Below are 24,233 nucleotides of genomic sequence, written 5' to 3'. Positions count from 1 at the left end.
TGAGGAAATAACCCTGTTTTTATTTACTCAATACTGGAGCTTTCCTGTTTAAAAAAACAAAAATCCCCAAATGATTAAACATTTTCAGAATGCTGTAAATGAGCACAGATGTCTTATCAAGTTATCCTAAATGCACCTGATCACTAACAGATCTTCTGCTTATTTAAACACAATTATCTACAATGATACTTACCAGGACAAACAGCAGAATGCTCAGAGTTAAGATCTAGACTATTCTGAAATAAATTCCTTGAAGCTTTTTTTCTGCTAAAAAATAAATCATCACTGACTGGCATTCCTTGAGAAGATCTTAATTTTGGAGAATGAAGGAAATCATTGTATGGACAGAACTGTAAGAAAACGGAAAATGTAAAGAAACATTTATTCATATCAATAATGTGCTCAATTTTTTCTTCTTTATAAACAGTGGAATCCATAATTAATTACTGTAACATTATATTTAGAAGCCACCCTCAAATAATAAGCGTCTTCATTTAGGATCTGCACCATTGCCAAGCTAGTCATAGGGGATGTAATTTACTAGAAACTGTGGTGTCAGATGGAGGGGAACAGCACTGAAACCAGCAGCCACTGCTGCAGTCCACAAAGGCGGCAGGACAGGTCAGGAATGAGAATCTTACCCTGGATGCTCTCAATGTGCAACTGTGTAACAGTGTCTGCATGCAATTTACGACTCCCTGCACCCACAGAAATGTATCTGGCCCATAATGTGTACATTCAAGAACTAGCTATGCTGAATGAAAAGGGCAAAAAGCCAGAAAGATTCTCGCCTCTGCTCTGACCCTTAAATGCCACTCTGGTGGTGAACAGGACACACAGGAACAACACAGGGCTGGCATAAACCACTACCCTCCCAAGCCCCAGTGAAAGCAGTATAATTGTGCATGCCGGGGAAGAGAAGGAAAGGGACGTCTCCACAACATACTGACACTTGAAAATCCTGGGCTCTGACACAGCTCAGAGACAGCAGTTAGGAAAATGTCATTTATAACAGCAAGCTTTGGGCTGCTCTAATTTACATGATGGGCTGCACCAGCCTCCAGCCAATCCAGAATCTCTGTGCGCACCTCTAAGAGGCACAGCACAGAATTGGACTCAAAGTCACAGCTGATTTCTGTTATTCTGAAACTTGCAAATGTCATTTTTCCAATTACCTCACATTTAAGACAAGCTTTCCTGAAGTGATCCAGATACGATGATTCATCAGTATACAAGCAGGGATGAAGCAAGAATAAAATCTTTTATGCAAGTAAAGGTATTCATTTTGTTAGAATTTAAATTTTATTTTAAAATTACAAACAGAAAATCAGAGAGTAGGGATCCAGATGTAACTCCCCACTTTTATTTTTTATTTTTTTAATACTGATGTTTCAAATCCTGCTTTCCAAGAGTCGTGGCTAAACAGAAGAAATCTCAGATAATCGTTTACTGGAGGACTAGAAGGCTCAAGGGATTGATAAATGGGATATGGAGCCTTTTGGTGGCCTGAATGCAGCATACCCTGGTTGCAGTATTGCCAATCCAAAGTGTTATAAATCATGTCAGATTCCCCCCCTCTCCCCCCCCCCCCAAATCATGAACCCCTACAATCTAAAGTTGAGCCTCTAGGGATCATATTTTCAAAGTTTCTTCTGCAAGCATTAGGACTAGATCAGGGGTGGCCAACCTGTGGCTCCGGAGCCGCATGCAGCTCTTCAGAAGTTAATATGCGGGTCTTTGCATAGGCGCCAACTCCGAGGCTGGAGCTACAGGCGCCAACTTTCCAATGTGCCGGGGGGTGCTCACTGCTTAACGCCCTGCTCTGTCCCAGTCCTGCCCCCACTCCACCCCTTCCCCCAAGGTCCCTGCCCCTCCCCCCGAGCCTGCCATGCCCTCGCTCCTCCCCCCTCCCCACCAGAGCCTCCTGCACATGGCAAAACAGCTGATTGCAATGGGAGGGACGCATGGGGAGGGAGGGGGAGGCGCTGACTGGCGGGACTGCCAGTGGGTGGGAGGCGCTGGGGGCTGGAGTGGGGTAGCGGATCGGGGGCTGCTGACGTATTACTGTGGCTCTTTGGCAATGTTCATTGGTAAATTCTGGCTCCTTCTCAGGCTCAGGTTGGCCACCCCTGGACTAGATTAATTTTTTTTAACAAAATATGAGGTTCTCATGTAATTCCAGGAGCTGGGGCTTTATGAGAACACTAAATATGAGAATTGCTATAAAATTACAAGAGTTGGCAACTGAGCTGATCACTGCATAGTGATCAAAAGGGAGTCTATATGAAGAATAAGGTGGTCTCAATCCAGTTCCCAGTGGACATGTGTATCACAAAACTACTATAACTGGCACCTTTGACTTATCTGCTGAGATGTGCGAATAGAGACTAAATTATTCACTCAGCCCTGAAGTTCACAGCATTGTTTGGGATGAGATATTTATTAGAGGGGTAGGTAGCATCAGAAAGCGCTCTATTCAAAGTTTTTTGGATGGAGGACTTCATTCTCCAAGTCCAACAAGCCAGCACCTTTCTAAAGCAATAAGTTCACTTTAGGAAAATCTTGACTTTCAATTTCACTGCAAGTATCAGTTTACCATTGGGTTTGAATTCTGAAAGCAGGAATCTCAACTCAAATTTTTTCCAAGTCATATTGAATACATGGAATTTCAATTAGTCTGATAATTCAACTTCTCTGCAATTTACAGCCGGCGCGGGTGAGGGATCTGCTGGCCGCGGCTTCCCGCTGCCCCCATTGGCCCGGGACGGCGAACCGCGGCCAGTGGGGGCCGCGATCGGCCGAACCTGCCGCGTCAGCAGGTAAATAAACTGGCCCGGCCCGCTAGGGTGCTTACCCTGGCGAGCCGCGTGCCAAACGTTGCCGACCCCTGGCCTAGGCTATACATTATAACAGACATTACCTAGTAAAATCTTAAAAGGCACATCACTTTGACTGGATAAATGAGCTCAAACCAGAGACTGCAACCAAATACTGCAATTGTCACTACCTAAAACTTTTACATGGAGAAACTGATCTACTGCATACCTACTACATAAGCTGTAAAACCTTACTACAACTGAACAACAAAAGATGCAGTGTAAACCACAAGACAGTGGACAATTCTAAAGTTTATTAAATGTGTTCTGTGGAAAGCGTTACTTCTGTAATAATTTGACAGGTAATACGGAGTCTTGAAAGTTAGACCATCTTGGCCAGCATACACAAGGACACATTTTGTCCTCATTTACACACGTTAAACTCTACTGAAACTAAGGGGGTTCAGAGACATAGCAAAGGGCAGATTTTTCTAACAGCTCGGCTCTAGGAATTATTTTGGGGAAGTTCTATAGCCTGTGCTATACAGGAACTCAGACTAGATGATCACAATGGTCCCGCCTAGCCTTGGAATCTATTAATTTGGCCCAGAATCTGTTCACACAGTGGATGACTGTACCTGAAGTGGTATAATTTTGAGATGTATAGCGTGATTGTGAGCATGTCTTGAATTTTAAAGTTAAAATATTTAATTATGTTTCATAAAATGTCTTAAGAAGGGGTTCAGCTTAATTTCTGCAGCTATAGCATGCTATCAAAAGTTATTTAAAGTTTAAACAAAAGCTTGAGGGCTGTTTTTGTAGTTCAAGAATATCTGCAACACACTTTAAAAAGCCACAACCCCACCCAAAACAACAAAAATAAAATGACACCTCTCTGAAATGGAAAAAATGTTTAAATTCTGAAGTTTATTAAGTTCTCTCTAGTAAGCTTCTTTTCCTCAAAATGAAAAATCCCTTATAGACTGCATGTCGTAAGTTTGCAGCAAATTCTAGTCTCTCTAAATTCCAAAGAGTCATTTAGCTATTTTGGTTTAAAGTGGAAAAAACAACACATTTTTTTCAACTGGTTTATGGGGGAAGGTTGTTCATTTTTGTGATACTATTCCATGCACACATGCAAGCATAGCAGTTATTAAACTGAAATGGTTTCTACATTTGCTTTTGTCTTTATTAGCCAAAAAACCAAAACCCCAAATTTCATTTTAATTTTAACTTTTGCATTTTATGCACTGCTGCCACACAAACTATACTTAAAAGTTAATCCATAGATCAATTCCAAATCTCCATATTCAGGGGCTTAAAACCAGTCCACTGAAAAAACTCAGCAGCTTAAAACATAACTTAAGATCTTTGCCCAGGAATGAAAGCTTTATAAATAATTTATAAGAATTAGTTTCTCTTTTGTTTAACTTGTAGATAATCATCTGGTTTGAGATGTATATCACTGAGATGAGTCTGTACAAGTCTACATGCTTGAGTCTTCCACTGAGACTAGATCCACTTCTAATGAAAGTTTATGGGGAAACCAAACTTGCTAAAAGTCCTTTGGAGCCACCGATTCAAACAGAATTAAAAACAAAGTAAGAGACGCCTCAATTCGCTACATGTCAATTGAAAATAATGGCATGAAACCCTCAATGATGTATAATAATGACAACACATAGCATGATATAGTGCTCATCTTCAACATGTTTGTATTAGCATTATTTGACTAATACAGAAAGGCTAAGTGATTTGCCCAAGGCTACCAAGAGTCAGAGACAAATCTGGGATTGGAACTCAAGAGCCCTAGTTTCCAGTCCCCTGCTCAGACTACTAGACCAGACCCTTCTCTGGATGAATTTACTACTTTTGAAAATCGTTAAACAACTTTGGAACTTGAAGTTCAGACAGGAATCACAATAGTGTACAGCACAGGACAAGCAATAAACCTAGAGCTGCCACAGTTGCCAGCTAAACAGAAGACATAGCTTAGAGAACAGAACTCAAAGCCTTCAGCTCCAATCACAAAGGCATCTACTAGTAGTGCCAACCACATAAGTAGAGCCCTGCATGGATAAAAATGTGCATCCGCATCTGATCCGCAGCTATCTGTATCCACAGATATAAAGTAGTTACGCCTCTACCCTGATATAACGCGACCCGATATAACAGGAATTCGGATATAACGCAGTAAAGCAGCGCTCCAGGGGGCGGGGCTGTGCACTCTGGTGTATCAAAGCAAGTTTGATATAACACGGTTTCACCTATAACACGGTAAGATTTTTTGGCTCCCGAGGACAGCGTTATATCAGGGTAGAGGTGTATCTGCAGAGCTCTAGATATAAAAGTTGGATCTGCATCCATCCTCGATCCGCAAACATGGTCCATGGATGCAGATATCCGTGGATATAAAGTGGATATCTGCAGGTTTGCAGGGCCCTACACATAAGGATACTGGGTTCCATACTCCATGAGGAAAATTAAGAGGGTTAGCAACCCCTTTCAATCACCAGACTGTGACAACTGGAGAACTAGCAGAGAAAAACATATCCTTACTCACATTGTCCAATCTGTATGCCTCAACTCTGACTAGAGGAACAAGTTTTATTGTCATACAGACAGTTCAGCCCTCTTTCTCGTTTAATCTGTGCCCTCTTTGTTGAGAAATGGCAACCAGGGTGGTGGTTTTAGTGCGCAGATGCTTTTTCTACTGAGAACAAGATACAAACTTATTTCATAAAACTAATTTCAGAGGACACTGAATAGCCATCAGATGATGTGTGTCATTACTGTCCTAACAGGGCCCAGCCACCAAGTCCCCCAAGGAATTCCCAACTTAATAAGAAAATCGGAAAGGGAGGAAGGTTTCAACTGTATGTATGAACAATGAAGCTAAATGAAAATTAAATATGGCTCATGTGTACTTCTCTTCTGAACTGCTGCATGTTTAGGGCCCTGCCAAATACACGGCTATGAAAAACGCGTCATGGACCATGAAATCTGGTCTTCCCCCTCCTCCCCCCCTGTGAAATCTGATCTTTTGTGTGCTTTTACCCTATACTATACAGATTTCACAGGGGGAGACGAGCATTTCTCAAATTGGGGGTTCTAACCCAAAAGGGAGTTGCGGGGGGGGGGGGGGGGGAGTTGCAAGGTTATTTTAGGGGGTCACAGTATTACTACCCTTACTTCTGCACTGCCTTCAGAGTTGGGTGGCCAGAGAGTGGCGGCTGTTGGCCAGACGCCCAGCTCTGAAGGCAGTGCCCTGCCAGCAGCAGTGCAGAAGGGTGGCAAAACCATACCATGCCATCCTTACTTCTGCACTGCTGCCTTCAGAGATGGGCGGCCGGAGAGGGGCGGATGCTGACTGAGGGCCCAACTCTGCAGGCAGCAGCGCAGAAGCAAGCACAGCAATACCATACCATGCCACTTTACTTCTGCACTGCTGCTGGCAGTGGCTCTGCCTTCAGAGCTGGGCTCCTGTCCAGCAGTCACCTCTTTCCAGCTTCCCAACTCTGCAGGCAGCGCTGCTGCCAGCAGCAGCGCAGAAGTAAGGGTAGCAGTACCGCACAACCCCCCCCCCCACCCACACACACACACACACCATGAAATTTCAGATTTAAATAGCTGAAATCATGAAATTTACAATTTTTAAAATCCTATGACTGTGAAATTGACCAAAATGGACTGTGAGTTTGGTAGGGCCCTAATAATGTTGCTGTACACTATTCAACAGTTACTGTCTTCCACCTTCAAGGCAGCTGCTTTTCAGAAGTGGGTGAAGTGATCCACACTCTGTGTTTTACAGAGCAAAAGCTATAGTAACTTTATATTATGCAAGGTTCAGTATGCATGTTCTCCCACACAACACAACAGATTCTAAGCAGCGCAGAGTTCAGGTGACAACTACCAAAAAATAATTTTTAGGAAATCCCATAATGTAGTTTTAACGTGTTTAACTGAGACTGTGCAGCTGGAAACAAGGAAAAACAGATCAACCTGGTCAGTGGGATTTATGAATCAGTAGCAGTTACTCCAGAAACAGTGCTATGCACTGTGACGTTGCACTCTACATGATTTTATGAAAATATGCTAATGAGCATGAATATAATGTAACTGAAATATGCTTCATGCAAAAGGTCTTTTGTAAGGTATCATTACAAAGCTTATAATCTGAGTGTGGTCATCCTATTTGTATGTATGTATCATTCTTGTATCTGAAACTAGAAATATGAAATATAACTCTGAGGGCCTATTGTAATTATGCAAAGTGTGGGCCATTAATGGTGGTTTGGAATCTTGATGGCTCCCATCAACCAGGACAATTGACTATGGATGGCTCTGTTTGCAGGCAAGCCTTCCTGTGAGTCAGGCTGGGAGGAATCAAGGCTTGGGGGGTCTCACAGGACATGTGACCATGTCACCTGGTACTGAAATCCATCTTAAACCTGGTGCTTTTCCATTTAGAAGGCGGGGGGGGGACAACCCAGAGAGATAAAAGATTCCCGCCTTGTGCCAAAGCCATATAAGGGGGTGGAACAGAACAAAGGGGGCAGCAGTCATGAGAAATCCCCGAGCTACCACCTGAGCTGGAACAAGGGCAGTACCAGGGGAAAGAATTGTGCCCAGACTAGGAAGGTGTCCAGTCTGTGATAGAAGCTTATTGAAACATCTCTGAGGGTGAGCTTTTGTCTGTATTCTTACTGTATTAGGCATAGACTTGCATGTTTTGTTTTATTTTGCTTGGTAATTCACTTTGTTCTGTCTGTTATCACTTGGAACCACTTAAAATCCTACTTTTTTGTATTTAATAAAATCACTTTTTACTTATTAACTCTATCAGTGTTATAGAGGGCGAACAATTTCTGAGTTTACCCTGTATAAGCTTTATACAGGGTAGAACGGATTTATTTGGGGTTTGGACCCCATTGGGAGTTGGGCATCTGAGTGTCAGAGATAGGAACACTTCTTAAGCTGCTTTCAGTTAAGCCTGCCGTTTGTGGGACGTGGTTCAGACCTGGGTCTGTGTTTGTAGCCAGCAAGCGTGTCTGGCACAACCAGGCAGGGTTCTGGAGTCCCAAGCTGCCAGGGAAAGCAGGGACAGAAGTAGTCTTGGCACGTCAGTTGGCAGCCCCAAGGGGGTTTCTGTGATCCACCCCATCACATGCACATCACACTGGAGGTCTTAGTAAACTATATAAATAGAAGTCCTAATTTGGAGTTGCAATGGGCAAGAAAAATGTGCCAGCTTTTGTTAGGGAAGAGTAAGGTACTGTAATGATCCAAGTTTCTCTGAACAGCCCTGCAGGGAATGTTAAGGTTGTGTGGTTGTTCTGTTTGGAAAGCCACCGTTTCTACATGTCCTGGTTATGCATGGTGACTGTGGTTAATTCACGTCTCACTTTCAGGAAGGATATGGAAAACAGAAGGTGAATGGGCAGGTGCAGCCTCAAGTCCTCCCTTGCCATATTTTGTTTTATACAGACAGTGGAATTTGACAGGAATGAGACGAAGAGATTAAGTAAGTAGCCACACAATGCTTTATTAAATGACAGATTTGTAATACCCTTGCTGTGTTTGCAAGACTTAGTAACATTTGGTTATTTGTAGAAATGCAGTTAATTCAGAGGGATTTCACATGCATAATGACTATTTCTGACATTCCTCAGGAGCCGAATGATACTTGTTCTAAACGCTCCTTCTCATGCCCAAAAGCTTCCCCACCTTTGTTGAAAGGTGCACTATGCAAACATCTGACGTGTAACTCCCCCAAGACCAGGAACACATTTTTGAGTTGCACTACTGGGGCTGCCTCTGGCTCGGAGGAAGCTCTATGCCTGCTTCAAGAGTCATTCCACCAAGACAACTGCACCATTAGGCCAGGACTTTTGCTTCCTGCCAGATGGGTAAAATTAATCGCTGGCTGTAACTCATCTGCAATCTTTGGTGGGTTCCCCCAGGCACTTTGGCTCTGGAGAAGTGACCATCACTCCACCAGTGCTTCAGGCCCCCAGGACATACTTGGTCTCTGATCCCATCCCCCAGCTTTACTGTCTTCCCCCAACTCTTTTTAATTATGAATGAGCAAAATACACAGTTTTCAGACTGAAAGCAAGAGCACCCCCACTGGATTTTTAGGAGATTACAACTCAAGAATTGCCAACTCATTTCATGCATGAAATTTGGTGGAAAAGTCTACATGGATCCAAAGGCATGTTACTAATGTTCAGCCTCGAATCAGGGGGTAGCATTTACTTAGTATTTGTATTATCTTAGCACCTAGGAGTCAAAGTCATGGACCAGGACTCCATTGTGCTAGGCACTGTACAAACAGAACAAAAAGATGATCCCTGCCCCACAGAGACAACAGATGGACACAGATAGGGAATACAAAGAAACAATGAGACAACGTTGGCCAGTATATTAGAAGCTGATGGCTAGACATCGATGAGATGTCTTCAGAGACAGGCCAAGATTTTAGTTTGGACAGAAGGAGACAGGTCTGGAGTAGAGAGGTAGATGTGTACATCAACCACCTATAGACTAGTTGAATTTGTGTTTGCTGAGGGGTTTACCTAGAGAAATATGTGCAGAGGGAGAAGAAGAGAGGATGGAGAACAGAGACCCCACAGAAAGTTTGGGGGTGGGGGGGGAAGCACAGATTAGGAAAATCCATTGAAGGAGCGATTAGAAAAAGAGGAAGAGAAAAGGAGAGGACAGTCACAGAAGCTAAGGGAGGTCAAGATTCCAAGAAGGGCATGATTAACTGCACCAAAGACAACTGCCAGGTTGAGTGTGGTTCTGAACTTTGGCTCAGCAGAGGTCATTAGAGACTTTGGCAAGAGTGGTTTCGGTGAAATGCATGGGGCAGAAGCTTGACTGGAGAAGACAAAGTTGAGACAGAAATTGTAAACACTTCATTCATTGGTTTTAGAGATTAAATGAAGAAGGGGCGGTAGCTGGAAAAGCAAGTTGGGTCATGGGTAGGTAGGTATTTTTGTTTGTTTTTTAAATCGGAGAGGCTAAATCCTGCTTGTATTGTGCAGGAGGAGAGTCAGAAGAGCGAAAGAACAAGGAGAATAATAAGGGAGGAAATGAGAGTGGGCATGAGAGTGATCAGGAAATGCATTAGGATAGAGTCAGTGTAGCAAGTGGAGGGGTTACAGATGGAAAGCAGACTTCTGTATTTGACAGACAAGGAGGAAGAGGAGAAGAAGAGAGCTATAGGAGGGCAAGGAAAGGCAAGCCTTTAAATCAAGACTAGACTGGTCTAAAATATAACTCTAGGCTAGCTCAAACAGACTATATAGGCTTAAGTCAAGAATTGCTGGGTAATGTTCTCTGGTCTGTATTATGCAGGAGACCAGACCAGATGATCATAACGGTCCCTTCTGGCCTTAAAATCTATTTATAGGCCTTGGAATGGGAACTGGGTTGCAACCTTAACTACGGAGCTGCTGACAATGCTGTACAGCAGTTAAGATATTTTATATTCTTGGTGAAGAGTTTCAGTGAAACCGTGTCTCCTTGCTTCACACCTTTTTTGACTGGGATGCGAAGGGGAATGTCAAACAGAGTTATATCTGTCATCCAGTCAGAGTTTGCTTCCTTTAGTAGTCTGATGTAGTTTGTGTTAGTGCCCTGCTCTGCAAGAGCTTTCAGCACTGAATTGATCTCTACTCTGTCGAATGCTTTTTCTTAGTCAATGAAGGCAATGCATAAAGGGAATTTATATTCCCTTGAGCGCTCCAATAGCTGGTTTATAGCGAAGATATGGTCCGCTGTGCTGAAATTCCTTCAAAAACCTGCCTGCGCTTCACAGCCTGCCTCAAAATGGTAATGAGGTGGATGAACTGGAAGAGTGGAATCAGAGTCAATGGACAGCAGTTAAACCACCGTAGATTCATGGACAATGTCGTGTTGATTGCCGAAAACACCAAACTACAGAAAATGCTGCAAGAACTCAACCCAAAAAGCAGCCAAGTTGGACTGAAAATGACCCACTCTAAAACTAAATTTATGCCATCCGATGCCTTGCCAAAAGCCCAAATAATAGTCAAGGAGAACAAAGAAGTTGAGCAATATGTCTACTTGGGCCAAGAAATTAACATGCGCCGTGATCAGGAAGGTCAACTCTTGCAAAGAAAGAAAGCTGGTTGGCGTGCATTCAATTCTATCAAGAATGTCCTCCAAGGACAAATCAACAAGGAAACCTCTTCAACTCAACAGTACTGCCGGCAATGTTGTCCGGCAGAGAAACATGGTGCTGACAAAGATAGAGGGAGCAACAACTGTCTGTCATGGAAACAGCGATGGAAAAAAGAATTCTGGGCATTTCAATCTGCGACCGAGTCCCCAGTGAAGTGATCAGACAGCAGAGTGGAGTGCAGGATGTCGTTGTTGAAAGCAGGTACAGTAAAATGCGATGGGCTGGGCATATAGCTAGGCTCACTGACAATCAATGGACTGCAGCTGTCACCGAGTGGTCCCTAGGGGAACTGAAACGACCACTCAGCCGACCTCCAAAGAGATGGGATGATTTTACTGTGAAAAAGGCATGGTCACACATGGAGAAGGAAGGCCAGGATAAGAGAAGAATCGAAGACGTGTTGTGATCGGAACAATCTATATGAGTGCTGAAGGACCGATCAATCAAGGTGATATTCTTGGTGTAAAATATTGATGGCATCCACCTAAATCAGTGTTTCCCAAACTGGGGTTCGTGAACCCCTGGGGGATCACGAAATGTTACGGAGGTTCTAGGGGGAAAATTCCCTAATGGCGGACAGAGCTGTCCCTAGGGACCCCGGGCAGCATGGGACACTGAGGAGACTTAACCTTCAAGACTCCTTATAAGAAATGGAAAGGGAGGTGGATATTTTTTGGTGTTTTTAAAATTAAATAGGCAGCTAGTATTGTTTTTAAAATTATTATGAAGAACAAGTTTAAGCTTTGTTGTAATGTGCATTGTTTACCTGGACTGCTCAAGACCTGAATGCTTGTGTAGGAAGAACTCTGAGTTGGCTTCTTAAATACCTTCATGCTGTTTCACATCTGATACTCCTTGATGAAACATAGGAGCCTTGTCTTATAACAGGCTTATTCAAAGTGATACAAGCTACGAAAGTGAGATCTTGGAAGAGTGTTGCCATTTTCATAATGCAATAAAAATACTGTAATGATAAATAATAATTAATAATACATAGTGTGTAAACAAACATGTCACAAAACAAATTTTATATTTCCAATATCTCTGCTTTTATAATTTATACTCAGGTAAAGGAGAAAATCCCTGGAAATATTCATTTTTAAGAGCGGGTTCACAAGACTTGACATGGTCTTGGATATCTTCTAGAAATTGGCAACATCCTTGGTGTTAATTTTTAGAATAACCATTTGCAGCTTTAAAACCAAAATATTTTGGCTTAGTTTCTCCTTTTTTACTTGATTGTTCTACGCTGTGTGGCTCGGCATATTTGAAATAACTGATTAGAAGAGGTATTTGTTCTTGAAAACATGATCAATACTGTAGCAATGAGAAGAAGTCGTAGTAATAGGATATTAAGTTTATCTAGAGTCCAAAAATGTGCTTGGCACTTTGCAAAAATCAAAACTAAGTTGACAAAAGCGCAGATGGCTCCTCTATACAGTAATGTAACACAAAGACAAAGCAGTTGCTTTTGTTATCTTAAGGGCAGTAGGGTAAGTTTCCCGTCCAGACCCTGCTCCTAACACCGAGTGTGCTGCTGCACTCAGCCTGGTACAGGGCTTGGATAAAAGGTGCTGTTAGAGCAGGGGTAGGCAATCTATGGCACGCGTGCCGAAGGCGGCACGTGAGCGGATTTTCAGTGGCACTCACACTGCCCAGGTCCTGGCCACTGGTCCGGGGGGCTCTGCATTTTAATTTAATTTTAAATGAAGCTTCTTAAACATTTTAAAAACCTTATTTACTTTACATACAACAATAGTTTAGTTATATATTATAGACTTATAGAAAGAGACCTTCTAAAAATGTTAAAATGTATTACTGGCACGCAAAACCTTAGAGTGAATAAATGAAGACTCGGCACACCACTTCTGAAAGGTTGCCGACCCCTGTGTTAGAGTGTTAGCTAACATGTTCTAACTACTGTAGTATGTTTGTAGAGTAATGTAGACAGGGCAATAAGCTTCCCGGTAGGCTTTAACTCAACCAGCTTTGAATGTGTTTGACCTGTGCTGCACACAAATTTGTATTCATGTAATTAGAGGTGTAATTTTATACTGATTTAGTTTAAATGTTGCAACTCATGTTACCCTTCTTGGCAGTTTGAACCTGACTTACAAGAATTTAGCTTGAATCTGTAAATTTACAGCTACAAGTTGAACCCAACTAAAGTTTTAAAGTGATATAAGAGTCCACAAAGAAAAGCTGCACTGGTTTAAGTAAAATGATTTGTCCAACTGTGGCAACTAGTGCGCAGGCAAGCGCTTTAACACAGGCTACATAAGACTTTTCAAACATGCCCTGGTCTACACCTAAAACTGAATGACCTAGCTACATCACTCAGGGCTGTGAGAAATTTCACACCCTGTGGGATGTAGTTAAGCCAACCTAAGCCTAATGTAGACATTGACACATCTATGGAAGAATTCTTCTGTTGACCTAGCTGCCAGCACTTGTAGATGTGCAGATTTACTTCAGCAACAGAAAAAACCCTTGTCGCTGCAGTGTCTATGCTATAGCGGTACAGCTGCAGCCCTACAGCTGTGGCGGTGTAGCATTTGTAGTGCAGACATACCCTTAGAACACATTCGTTTACACATTCCAGAATCACATCTTTTAACCTAACCTATACAAGTCTTGGGGGTCAGTAATCACCAAAGACTATATAGTGTCTCCCTAAAAACATTACCACCAGAGAGCTGTAAATATTAAACATTAAACTGATTTCGTAAGTTTTCAGCTACTAAATGGCTCTGACAGTTAATTTTTAAACGAACTCAGCTCAAAGGAATGTCCCTAAATTAATAGTTAAACATTATATTTACACAAGAGGTCAGATACTCTAAATATTTTTCTGTGATTTTTGTACTTTGCAGTTTTATATTTTATAAAATCAAAACCCAAGAATTAAGATTTATCCAAGCCTTTTTTCTTTTTGGTTTTCCAAGTCCTGAGAGAGTCACATCATAAAGAAGTAGAGCTGATCAGCTCTTTCAGTTAGCAGATGATGTCCCCAAGTACAGAAAACAAATGGTCAATTCAGCACTGGCATGAGCACATGCATCTTCACTGAAAAGCATGGAGTTCGTGTACTTACATCAAAACTGAATTTTCCCCAAAGGACATGGACATTTATTTTTTCCAAGCATTTAGGACCTCATTGTGTCAGGCACCAGAAAGCAAGTAATAAGAAGAGTCCCTGCCCCAGAGAATTTATAATCTACTTTCAGACAAGATGCAACTCAGACAAGAAAAGGGGGATGAAACAAACAAATGGGTTGGGATATGAGGATGAGCTAACAATAAAATTAACAGTTTAGAGCAGCAGAATTCTTAGTTTATCTAATCAGCCTAATATTTCATTGCTTAAAAGCAGCCTAGCAACTGACAGTGTATCAAAAGGTAAAGGTCCATCTACATTAGGAAACACTTTTTTATGGCAGTGGTTATGAAGAGGTTAAGACCCATCAGGTTAGAGTGAAATTAAGCATGGCTGTACTGATCCGCTTCTAAAAATACCCAATACATAGTCTAATAGGCAAGAGGCGCTCATGGCTCTCTCAGTGAGTGGTCTTCCTAGTTCAGGGGTTCTCAAACTGGGGGTTGGGACCCCTCAGGGGGTCGCGAGGTTATTACATGGGGGGGGGGGTCACAAGCTGTCAGCCTCCACCCCAAACCCCGCTTTGCATCCAGCATTTATAATGATGTTAAATATATTAAAAAGTGATTTTAATTTATATTGGGGGGGGGTCGCACTCAGAGGCTTGCTATGTGAAAGGGGTCACCAATACAAAAGTTTGAGAACTACTGTCCAAGTTCTCTCTCCTCTAAAGACCTGCCCTCCTCTCTCTCTAGGCTTCTCCCTCAAGGGGTTACTTGTTATTTTCTTGCACTGGAAGTGCAAGGAAGCGGGGTGGGGAGTACACAGCTACCCTTCGCAATGAACAAGATTAAAAAGAATAAAATTCTACACTCTTTACCTATTCCACAGGAAAACGGATACAGCCCACACTTTGTCTTTAGGAGTATTCAGGTACAAAGAACGTATAGAAGTTTAAAGAGGAACGGCACACTTCTAATACGTGAGACATTGATACCTTTGGTCACCAAGTGAAGCAATGGTTAGATGGGAAGGGGTGTGATTAATGACTATAAGCACGAGCCAGGGCTGAGTTAGTCTAATAGTGGAAAAGGAAGATGGCTACTCCCAGAATCAGGATCTACTCACATTTTGCTTTAGGTCTGTCCTGAGGAAGTCTATTTAGTTTTTGTCAACAGGCGAGTTGGGAGTTTGTTTTAATAATTAAAACATACTAAGTACTAGGCATGTAAATAACGTTTAAAAACAGTAACCGTGTAACCGATTAAAATTCTATTGATTACAGGGTTAAACGTTTACCCAGGGAACGAGGCGCGCAAGAGGTGCTGCAGCACCCCCATGGTTTACGCGGGGCTCCGCTGCTGTCCCCACACCCAGGGATCCCGGCTGCCAGCCCCGTGTCCAGGTCTCTGCTGCTACCCAGCATCCTGGCACCCCAGCTGCCGGCCCCTCACCCAGGGCTCTGCTACCCGGCATCCCAGCGCGCCTGGGGTCCCAGCAGCCAGGACGGACCATGGGTGCAAAGGGATGCCAGGCAGCAGCATGGTGGCAACCGGGACGTCAGCGCGGGGCCAGCAACCAGGACGGACCCTGGCAGCCCAGAGGGACCCCGGGCACAAAGGGCAGAGTTTAACCGTTAATAGAAACCAATAAGCATCAAGCTTATTGGTTAACCGTTTAATACAGTACTTAGTACAGATGTGAGAGTTTAATGATGGGCACTTTCCACAGACAACAATTCCAAAATCTCTCAAATATCAACATGCTCCCCATAACCCTCTCAACTGGTGTTGGAAATGGTTTGCCTTTTAGTGTAGACTGAGCCAAACCCTTTTCAAAACCATTACAAGACACACTTAAGACGACATGCTCTAGCAGTTTCTGTAATTGTGTGGATAACAATTTGACACATTCTATACTAGTGGTTGAACTGTACCCAGCACTTCACTCAGAACGTGGCTAAATGAAGCAGATCTGGCTGGCATGTTGTGATTATGTGTATCTAGGTCAGAAATGGACTCTTCAGAATCACCATAATTTGGATGCTGACTCTTATTCTGGCAAGTACTTAGCAGTGTATGGGTATAATGTTAGGTGGGGAAGAGTTACATTTTAATGTAAAGTGAGTCATGGTTGAGGAATTTTCTGGTTCTTCAGCCACCCTTCAAGTATGAGTGGACAAGGGGCACATGGGGTTACCAGAGGCAGTGTGAGACTGACAAGATCTTCAAATTCAAACACCTCAAAGTCATCACTCTGCCTTAGAGACAACTAAAACATAAGAATAGACAGACTATAAAATGGAAGTGAGGCAGACAGTTCTAAGTCATGGGGAGGGGAAAGACAGGAACAGAAAACATTTCCAGAGGGGACTGAGTGTCTCTGGGAAAGGTTTAGGAGATGCAGACTGTTCCATTTTTTAAAAATCTAGTTCAAATACAGTCCTACAGGCTGCATCTTCACTCTGGAAGATAATCCTATCATACTAACCACCGAATTCTGAACAGCAGTAGTGAAAGCAAGTAGAGTCTTTTTAGTTTCACTGAATGGCACCTCGGCAAAGTCTTGAGCAGCAAAAGTAATGGAGCTGTCAGCAAGCTCGTGAAAGAGATATTACATTGGTCTATATCATGTTCAGAATGATGATTTTGCAACCCAAAGGCTAGAAACTTGGATGCCTAAATCACACCATGGATCTAGCCCCAACTGCCACTTAGCAACTAAGTCCAATATTCAGATCCTCAAAACTCCCACTCAATTGCCACCTAACCCCGGTAGATGCCTGAAGTCCCCAGGCACCCATGTTTCCTTTATCAGAGAGGTAGCCATGTTAGTCTGGATCTGTAAAAAGCAACAGAGTCCTGTGGCACCTTAAAAACTAACAAATGTATTGGAGCATAAGCTTTCGTGGGTGAATACCCACTTCGTCAGATGCGTCTGACGAAGTGGGTATTCATCCACGAAAGCTTATGCTCCAATACATTTGTTAGTCTATACGGTGCCACAGGACTCTTTGTTGATGTTTACTTTAGTAATCTAAAAATCTGCCACTGGCTATGCGCAAAGCCACCTCAGACCTGATGCCCATGTGCCTCGCTCACGCCTAAGCCCCAACAGGATCCTCCAACTAGGCATTCTCCTGCCTATTTCACCTACAGGGCCCAATGCAGAAGGTGTTCTCAGAAATTACCTTACAGATCAGGCCTTAAACCTAAACAAAGTGACAGCACTGGAGGATGAGGAAAAGGTGGCCCCCTTATAACCTTTAGCCCAGCATTGAGAGCGCTCATCCAGGAAATAGAAGTCCTGGATTCAAATACCCCCCTTTGCCCAATTTGGAGCAGGGATGTGAACCCACCTGTCTGGAGAGTGCACTAACAACCGGGCTATGAGATATGCTGGGGTGGGTCCCTCAATCTCTCCTGTTGAAGCCATTCCACTTCACGTAAAACACTTAAATACTTATTGGAACAGAGAAATGAAGGTGGATCTCCCACAGGCCAGGTGAGGGTCCGGACCACTCAGCTAGCGACTGAGTCAGCTTCACTCTGTCTCTGGACCAGTGAGCATATGTACAAAGTGAAATGGCTTCAGCAGGAGAGACAGACCTCCCCACATCAGAATATTCCATAGGTAGGCTTGGCAGAATTTTTTTTTTTTAATAATTTCAACTAATATTGATATTTATTTATATTTTCTATTTGTATCATTGAAATTTTCAATTGGGCAAAATCATGGGGCTTAAGCATTTTTTATGTTTATCAATTTACATTTTCACTGTTGTGGGAAATTATAAGGGTCAGACAACTATTTAATGACAGCAGACATTGAGATTAAAAAAGTTACAGCTTTATAACCATTAAAACAAATGGTCAACATCACAGGTCCAAATATACAGAGTAAATATAATTAAATCAAACTAAAGTTCTCGCACAGCATTTTTCTAATTTTGCCTATCTGTAAACTTCAGTTATTACTGATAGAAATATTTTTAATGAGTTTGTGGGTGTACAGTGAAATTGACATTTACAATAAACAAAGATCTAATCCTTCCAAGGCTATCCATAGGCTAGTGGTTAGGATACTGTCCAAAGATGCAGGTTCAAATCCCTGTCCACATCAAACAGTGGGTGAGGGGAATTTGAATCTGAGTCTCCCACATCTTGGGTGAATGCTCTAACCATTGTGCTAATGGGAAGAAGGAGGCACCACCTCTGTCTTTTTTTTCCTCCCTAGCAAGAAAGGTTTTAGGCACATAACTCCAGGAGATGTGAATCCCAGATGGAGGTAGGCCCCCCAAGTCCCTTTCAAAGACCAAGCTTAGGCCACATCTCACCCAGGTATTTCCTATTAGCTACTTTAGACAGCTCAGTCCCTGCTCAGCTTGCTAGCTTTTGTTGATCCCATTCTTAGGCACCTAACCCACCCCATGCATTATACAGAGAAGGTGGGCAGCTAACTCAGGACTGAGGAGTCCATTGGCAGAAGGGTGCCTAACATTAGGCACTGCAACACTGAGCCTAAACCCCTTTGTCAATCCAGCCCCTTGCATTTTAAATACAATTTTATGTTCTGAAGAAATTGTTGGTGCAGCTGTAGGTTCCTCATCTGCCACACACTTTTTCAAGTTCTAGTCTACAAATATTTTAGGTGTGCCAACACCAAGAGGAAAACAGTGCATTTAGCATGGTACAAGATGACATTACTAAGAATGGTGGGATAAATATAAGAGGAAAGTTTGTGCTAAAAAATTTAAGGTTTCCTGCGCAAGTTCTGTGTAGAATAAGAAATTGTAGTGAACAATTCAATACCATCTGAGGCTGTTTCTCCAGGTCAAAGCAAGCAGACTGATGGGGTGGTGTGGGGAAATTTTACACCATTCCCGCCATACTTTACTGATTCTGTGGTTAAATGGAGGCCTTTAGTCTCAACTGTTATCAATATGGCCACTTTTGCCCATTGTTTTTGAGAGTGGATTTCCCCTTTGAGGGCTCCCCCTAATCTACAGGCATCAGATATGTCCACTTTTGCAAGCACATTCACTTTAAAAAAATTGGAACCATTTCACAGCAACCAGTTGTGATGTCACGGAGAGGATTGTCTCTTCAAGCAGTTAACAAGAGATAATTTCTGAAGTTGTACATTCATGAAAAGTTTCCTAATTTTAAAAAAGGTGAAAGATTTGTGACACTAATGCATACCACAGTATACAACTTGATTCAGTTTACAATTAGTACACTGTCAATTAGCAATTACCTACACAATTAGCATTAATATAATTGTTAGTCTCAGAAATGAGGACAAGAACTGACTGAAATCTCTTCTAACCCACAGAGATGATCTCTGCAGGCCAGCATTAAAACCCTTACCTAGACTATCTGTTCTGTGGATAAATATATGACATCAGCGCCCAGGACTGCCAATCTGAAAGTTTCATCACTTCAGATATTAGCACAGATATATACACACTGATTAAGGAATGTGCTTGTGCAGAATGAATCTCCCCCCTTTTCAATTTCTCAGTGGTTCTATATCCATTATGTGGGGCAAATTAGTTAGGGGGGAAAGCTCAAGGTAGTGAAACATGACCAAAATATGGAGTTTAGAATAGTTACATGACTGAAAATTAACTTTTAAATGGCAAACATTCAGTGGGGGGAATTGTTTCAGTAAGACTATTTTCTAACCAACATTCATTATGAGTTAGCTTTCTAGATAGTAACCCATGCTAAAATTAAACAACCTGTTTAATTTAAGAAGTCTTAGCAGAAAGGCAGACTTTTCATGAACATCCAACAAATCAGGAGAATGAAAGGCTGTCTAGTGCAGAACTAAAGGGGACTTCAGATGACCTTGGATAAGTCACTAATTTATGGATGTTAAACTCAAATTCACGGTTTGTCTGATTTAGACTAGGATTAGCGGGAGTGTATTAGCTATGCCTGACCTAAAACCTTTCCTGCTCAATGCAAAAAGAACAGGAGTACTACAAGTACTCCTGTTCTTTTTGCGGATACAGACTAACAGGGCTGCTACTCTGAAACCTGCTCAATGCAGGCTCTCATAGGGTCAAATGCAACTCAGGTAACTATTGACATGACCTACGCATTTAAATATTCTGTGGTTGAGCCTACTGACAAAAGCATTGGGTATAAGAGCACCCCAGAGCTCTGTATAAAGAACCAGAAGCGAAGTAGTTTATTTTGCACTGTAGGATCACAGTCATGTTCCCTTTTCAGTTTATATGTGAAGAGCTTTTGCACTTAGAAGGAAACCGACCAGTTTCCTCTTGAGGAAAAAAAAGTGGATTTTAATGACAGGAAATCTGGTTTTTACTATTCCTAACTCTACCACAGACTGTACTTGACTTTGGCACTCACTTGGCTTCTGCATGTCAGCTTCCTTATCTGTGACACAGAAGCAATATCACCTACATCAAAAGGATCTTGGGACTTCGTTCATTAAAGTCCAGCCACGAGGAAGTCTGTTCAGAAACAGACTTCAACGAGAAACTGCAGAACTGGAATTAATTTGCAAACTGGACACCATTAAATTAGGCTTGAATAAAGACTGGGAGTGGATGGCTCATTACACAAAGTAAAAACTATTTCCCCCTGCTAATTTTTCCCCCTACTGTTACTCACATCTTCTTGTCAACTGTTTGACATGAGCCATCCTGATTATCACTACAAAAGTTGTTTTTCCTCTGGCTGATAATAGTCCACCTTAATTGATTAGTCTCATTCGAGTTGGTATGGCAACACCCATTTTTTCCATGTTCTCTGTATATAAACATGTATATAAACATATATAAACTTCCTACTGTATTTTCCACTGCACGCATCCGATGAAGTGGGTTGTAGCCCACGAAAGCTTATGCCTAAATAAATTTGTTAGTCTCTAAGGTGCCACAAGTACTCCTTGTTCATTAAATGTTTATAAAGAGCTCTGAGATCCTTACATGGAAGGGCCTTTAGAAAAAAAGTGTTAAGTGAATTAGTGTACATACCTGCTCTATGCCCTTTGTAAAAGGTGTCTGGTTTCCTGAACAGCCTCCTGTGCCTCCAGCTCGCTCATTTTCCCAAGGCAGTTTGTTTTTTCCTTTACCTGCACTTAAAACCCTTCTGGGACATATCCCTTGATCAGTATAGGGGCTGTGAGAGCCATAGTTTTGTGTAGCATCCCTTGTGTGATCCCCACAGTAACTGTGTGCACTCTTAGTCCTGTTGCCTGCCAGCAACCAATCTGTGTCTGCTCCATGGGGCAGATGGACCCCCCTGCCATAGGCAGAGGATGGCATGGGCACAGCATACTCCACAAACCCCTGGTCTGTTAGCTTAGGCAAGGTTTTCCTGGCCAGCCTGGCCTGTACAGCGTGCATCACTCCATCCCCGTTGTCCTGCAATTCCACAGCATCCACAGCCTTAAAGAGAAGACTGGTTTTGCCTGAGCCCATGGAAGAGGCCAACACCGCAAAGGCCTCCAGGGCAGCATGGCGGACCCGCCGCTTACTGTCCACCAGGGCTGGTGCCAACCCAAACGCCAGCTTGGGCAAGTCAAAGTCCTCACTAGGGTATGTGAGCAGGGACCCAATGCAGATGTTCACCACCTCTTCCCTGACCTTGGAGTTCTTGTGCTGAAGATGCTCTGGCTGCAGTAGCAGGCACAATACCTGCTGGGGACCCACCGCCTTCATCAAGCGCCAGAAGAGCTGATTATACTCCTGCCGGATGGCCAGCTTGTTGTCACCCAGCACCTTGGCAGCGGCCGACACTAAGGGTCCCAGGTAGGCCTGAACCCGCTCGCCCAGGCGCAGGGCCAGCAGGTGCAGCACCTCCAAGGTGCCATGCACCACCTTGAAATTGGAGTCGTCCAGAAGGGTGTAGAGGAAGCTGATGAGCCCCAGCAGGCTGGTGGCGGGCGTGGAGGCCAGGCAGGCCGGGGAGGCATCTGTCAGCACCTGCTTGAGCTCCTCCACGGCCTGGGTGCGGTTCTTGTAATCCTCCTGGTCCAGCAGGCGGCCGTGCAGCTCCTGAGGGATCAGCCCGAACTTAAGGTTGGTGCCCAGGGGATCCTGCTCCGTGGGCCGGGGCCCCGAGGTGTCCCCGCCGCCGCACAGATCCTCGCCGAGCCGGGCTTCCAGCAGGCAATTGTAGTGGCCGCGCAGGGCGGAGGGCAGGCGGCCTAGGTAGCCGTGGAAGCGCTCGGGCCCCAGGGTCTCGCCCAGCTGCCGGAGGCTGCTGAAGGCGGCGGCCGCCTCCTCCCCCGGGCCGCCCCCGGGCCGGGCCGGCGCGCCCAGCTTCCTGGCCAGGCTGAGGGTGAGGTCGCCCAGGTCCAGGCCGCGGGGCAGCGGCGGCCCGAGCAGCGCGGGCAGCAGCAGCGCGGTGGCGGTGCGCAACGCGGGGTCGGCGCTCTCCAGCCCGTGCTCCACCAGCGCCCGCAGCACTTGGGCGCCGGGCCCCGGGCGGGCGAGGCGGCGGCGCAGGTCCCGCAGCGCCTCCCCGCGCAGCGCCGGGCTCTCCCCGCGCAGGCCCCGCACCAGCTCGGCCAGCGGCAGCTCGCCCGGCCCCGGCCCCTCCTCGCCGCCGGGCCCCGACAGCGCGGGCAGGGCCGGGCCGGGCTCGGGGCCCCGGCGGAGCAGCTGCTGCAGCAGGGCGGCCTCCTGCTCCCGCTCCGCCGGCGAGCCCCGGCCCTTGGGCGCGCGCGTGTCCCCGCCGGCCCCGCGCTCACTGGCCTCCATGCTGCCCGCCTGCGGGGGAAGCGCGAGGGCCGCGGCCATGGAGCGGCGGCGGCGTCCCCGGGCAGCGGCTGGAACCGGCCTGAGAGGAAAACATCGCGGTCTCCAGGGGCCGCCCTGCGCCTGCGCGGCCTCAACCAAGCGCGGCCGAAGGGGAGAGGGCGGAGTGGACTGAACCAATGCTTCGCCTCCTCCCCAGAGCGCGAGTCAAAATGGCCGCCCGCAAGGGGAGGGCGTCACGTGACCTTCCCAAGGTACGTCTCGACGCCGCTTGTTGCCGGGAAGGGCAGCGCAGAGCACTATGGGATTTGTAGTCTCCGGGAGCTTGAGGGTGAGGCGTAACTGTTCCTCCCGGGGGTGGGGGGGTAGTGTCATGTGACCCACAAGATGGAGGCTGTACCGAAATGGCCGTTGGGAACGCAACACTCCGGAGCCGCGGGTTTGGGTGCCCGGAAGTGACGCAAGGCCTCTGTGTGTTGGTGTCTGACAGGAGGCGACGGGGCCTACTGCTGCCGCCGCGGGCTTTGGTCTCGTCCCGGCCTCTGCCGCCCTCATGACTCAGGTTAGTCGAGCCTGCGGCGGAACGGCCCCCGGACCCCGGGGCGGGGAGGAAGAGCCCCGCCCGCAACCGAGCCCCGTGTGCGGTGAACAGCGCCCCCCGGTGGCCGGGGGCTGAGCCGGGCTGCGGTCCGCCCCGAGCTCCTCCGGCAGCCCAGCTCGCCCTGCGGGCCGGTACGTGGCTCCTGCACGCGTGAGCCCCCCCCCCCTTCCTCCCGGCTTCAGGCTGTGCCGTGGCGCCCCTCTCATTCCCTCGAGTCAGGGACTTGGGCCGTGACCGTCCCCTGGCCCGCCCCAGCTTCACCGTGCAGCGCCCGTCGGAAACGGCAGCGCCCCGTGCCGCTGGGCGGCCCCCGGAGTTCAGCCTGGCGCCGCCGCCCGCTGCGGGTCCCGGGCAGGCACCCCCCACCGAGCGCGCCCCGGGCCAGTCCTGGGGTTTGCAGACCCGCCTCGGCTTCCCGAAGACACTAGACGGCAACCTATCCAGGCAGCCAGATGCTCAACCAAAGGTAGATCCCGGATCCCAAACAAAATGCCTTTGCCGTGGGACATTCCAAAATAAATGAAATTTCCTGCAGAATGGAAATTCCGAAACTTCACTTAGAAAAGTCACAACGGTGCTTCCGTTTGGCTTTCTTGAAATGTTTCCGAGGCTCGCCCAGCCGTCCGGCAGCCTGCCAGGCTGGGACCCCCAGTTCTGGGGCCAGGCACCTGGCAGAGTGTGCTGGTGGAAAAATGGTCCATTGGGAAATTGCCACGTTGCCAATGAGGCTTTTTAGACCAAATCCCGGCATTTTGCATTATACCTGAAAG

General features: G+C 45.4%; 1 protein-coding gene across 1 annotated transcript in view; it reads right to left on the bottom strand.

Annotated features, from left to right (window-relative positions):
- TOGARAM1 (TOG array regulator of axonemal microtubules 1) overlaps positions 1 to 22,904 on the bottom strand; it is an 80,939-nt gene extending 58,035 nt beyond the window's left edge. The window contains exons 1-2 of the mRNA XM_065402506.1: positions 21,135 to 22,904; positions 194 to 350 (exon numbers count right to left, since the gene is read on the bottom strand). Of these exons, the coding sequence (XP_065258578.1) occupies positions 194 to 350; positions 21,135 to 22,904 (1,927 nt within the window). The remainder of the gene's footprint in view (positions 1 to 193; positions 351 to 21,134) is intronic.
- Between the last annotated feature and the right edge of the window lie 1,329 nt (positions 22,905 to 24,233).

Source organism: Emys orbicularis, chromosome 4 (genome assembly GCF_028017835.1).
Source record: "Emys orbicularis isolate rEmyOrb1 chromosome 4, rEmyOrb1.hap1, whole genome shotgun sequence".
Classification (NCBI taxonomy): domain Eukaryota; kingdom Metazoa; phylum Chordata; order Testudines; family Emydidae; genus Emys; species Emys orbicularis.
This window is presented reverse-complemented; position numbering and strand designations above follow the sequence as displayed.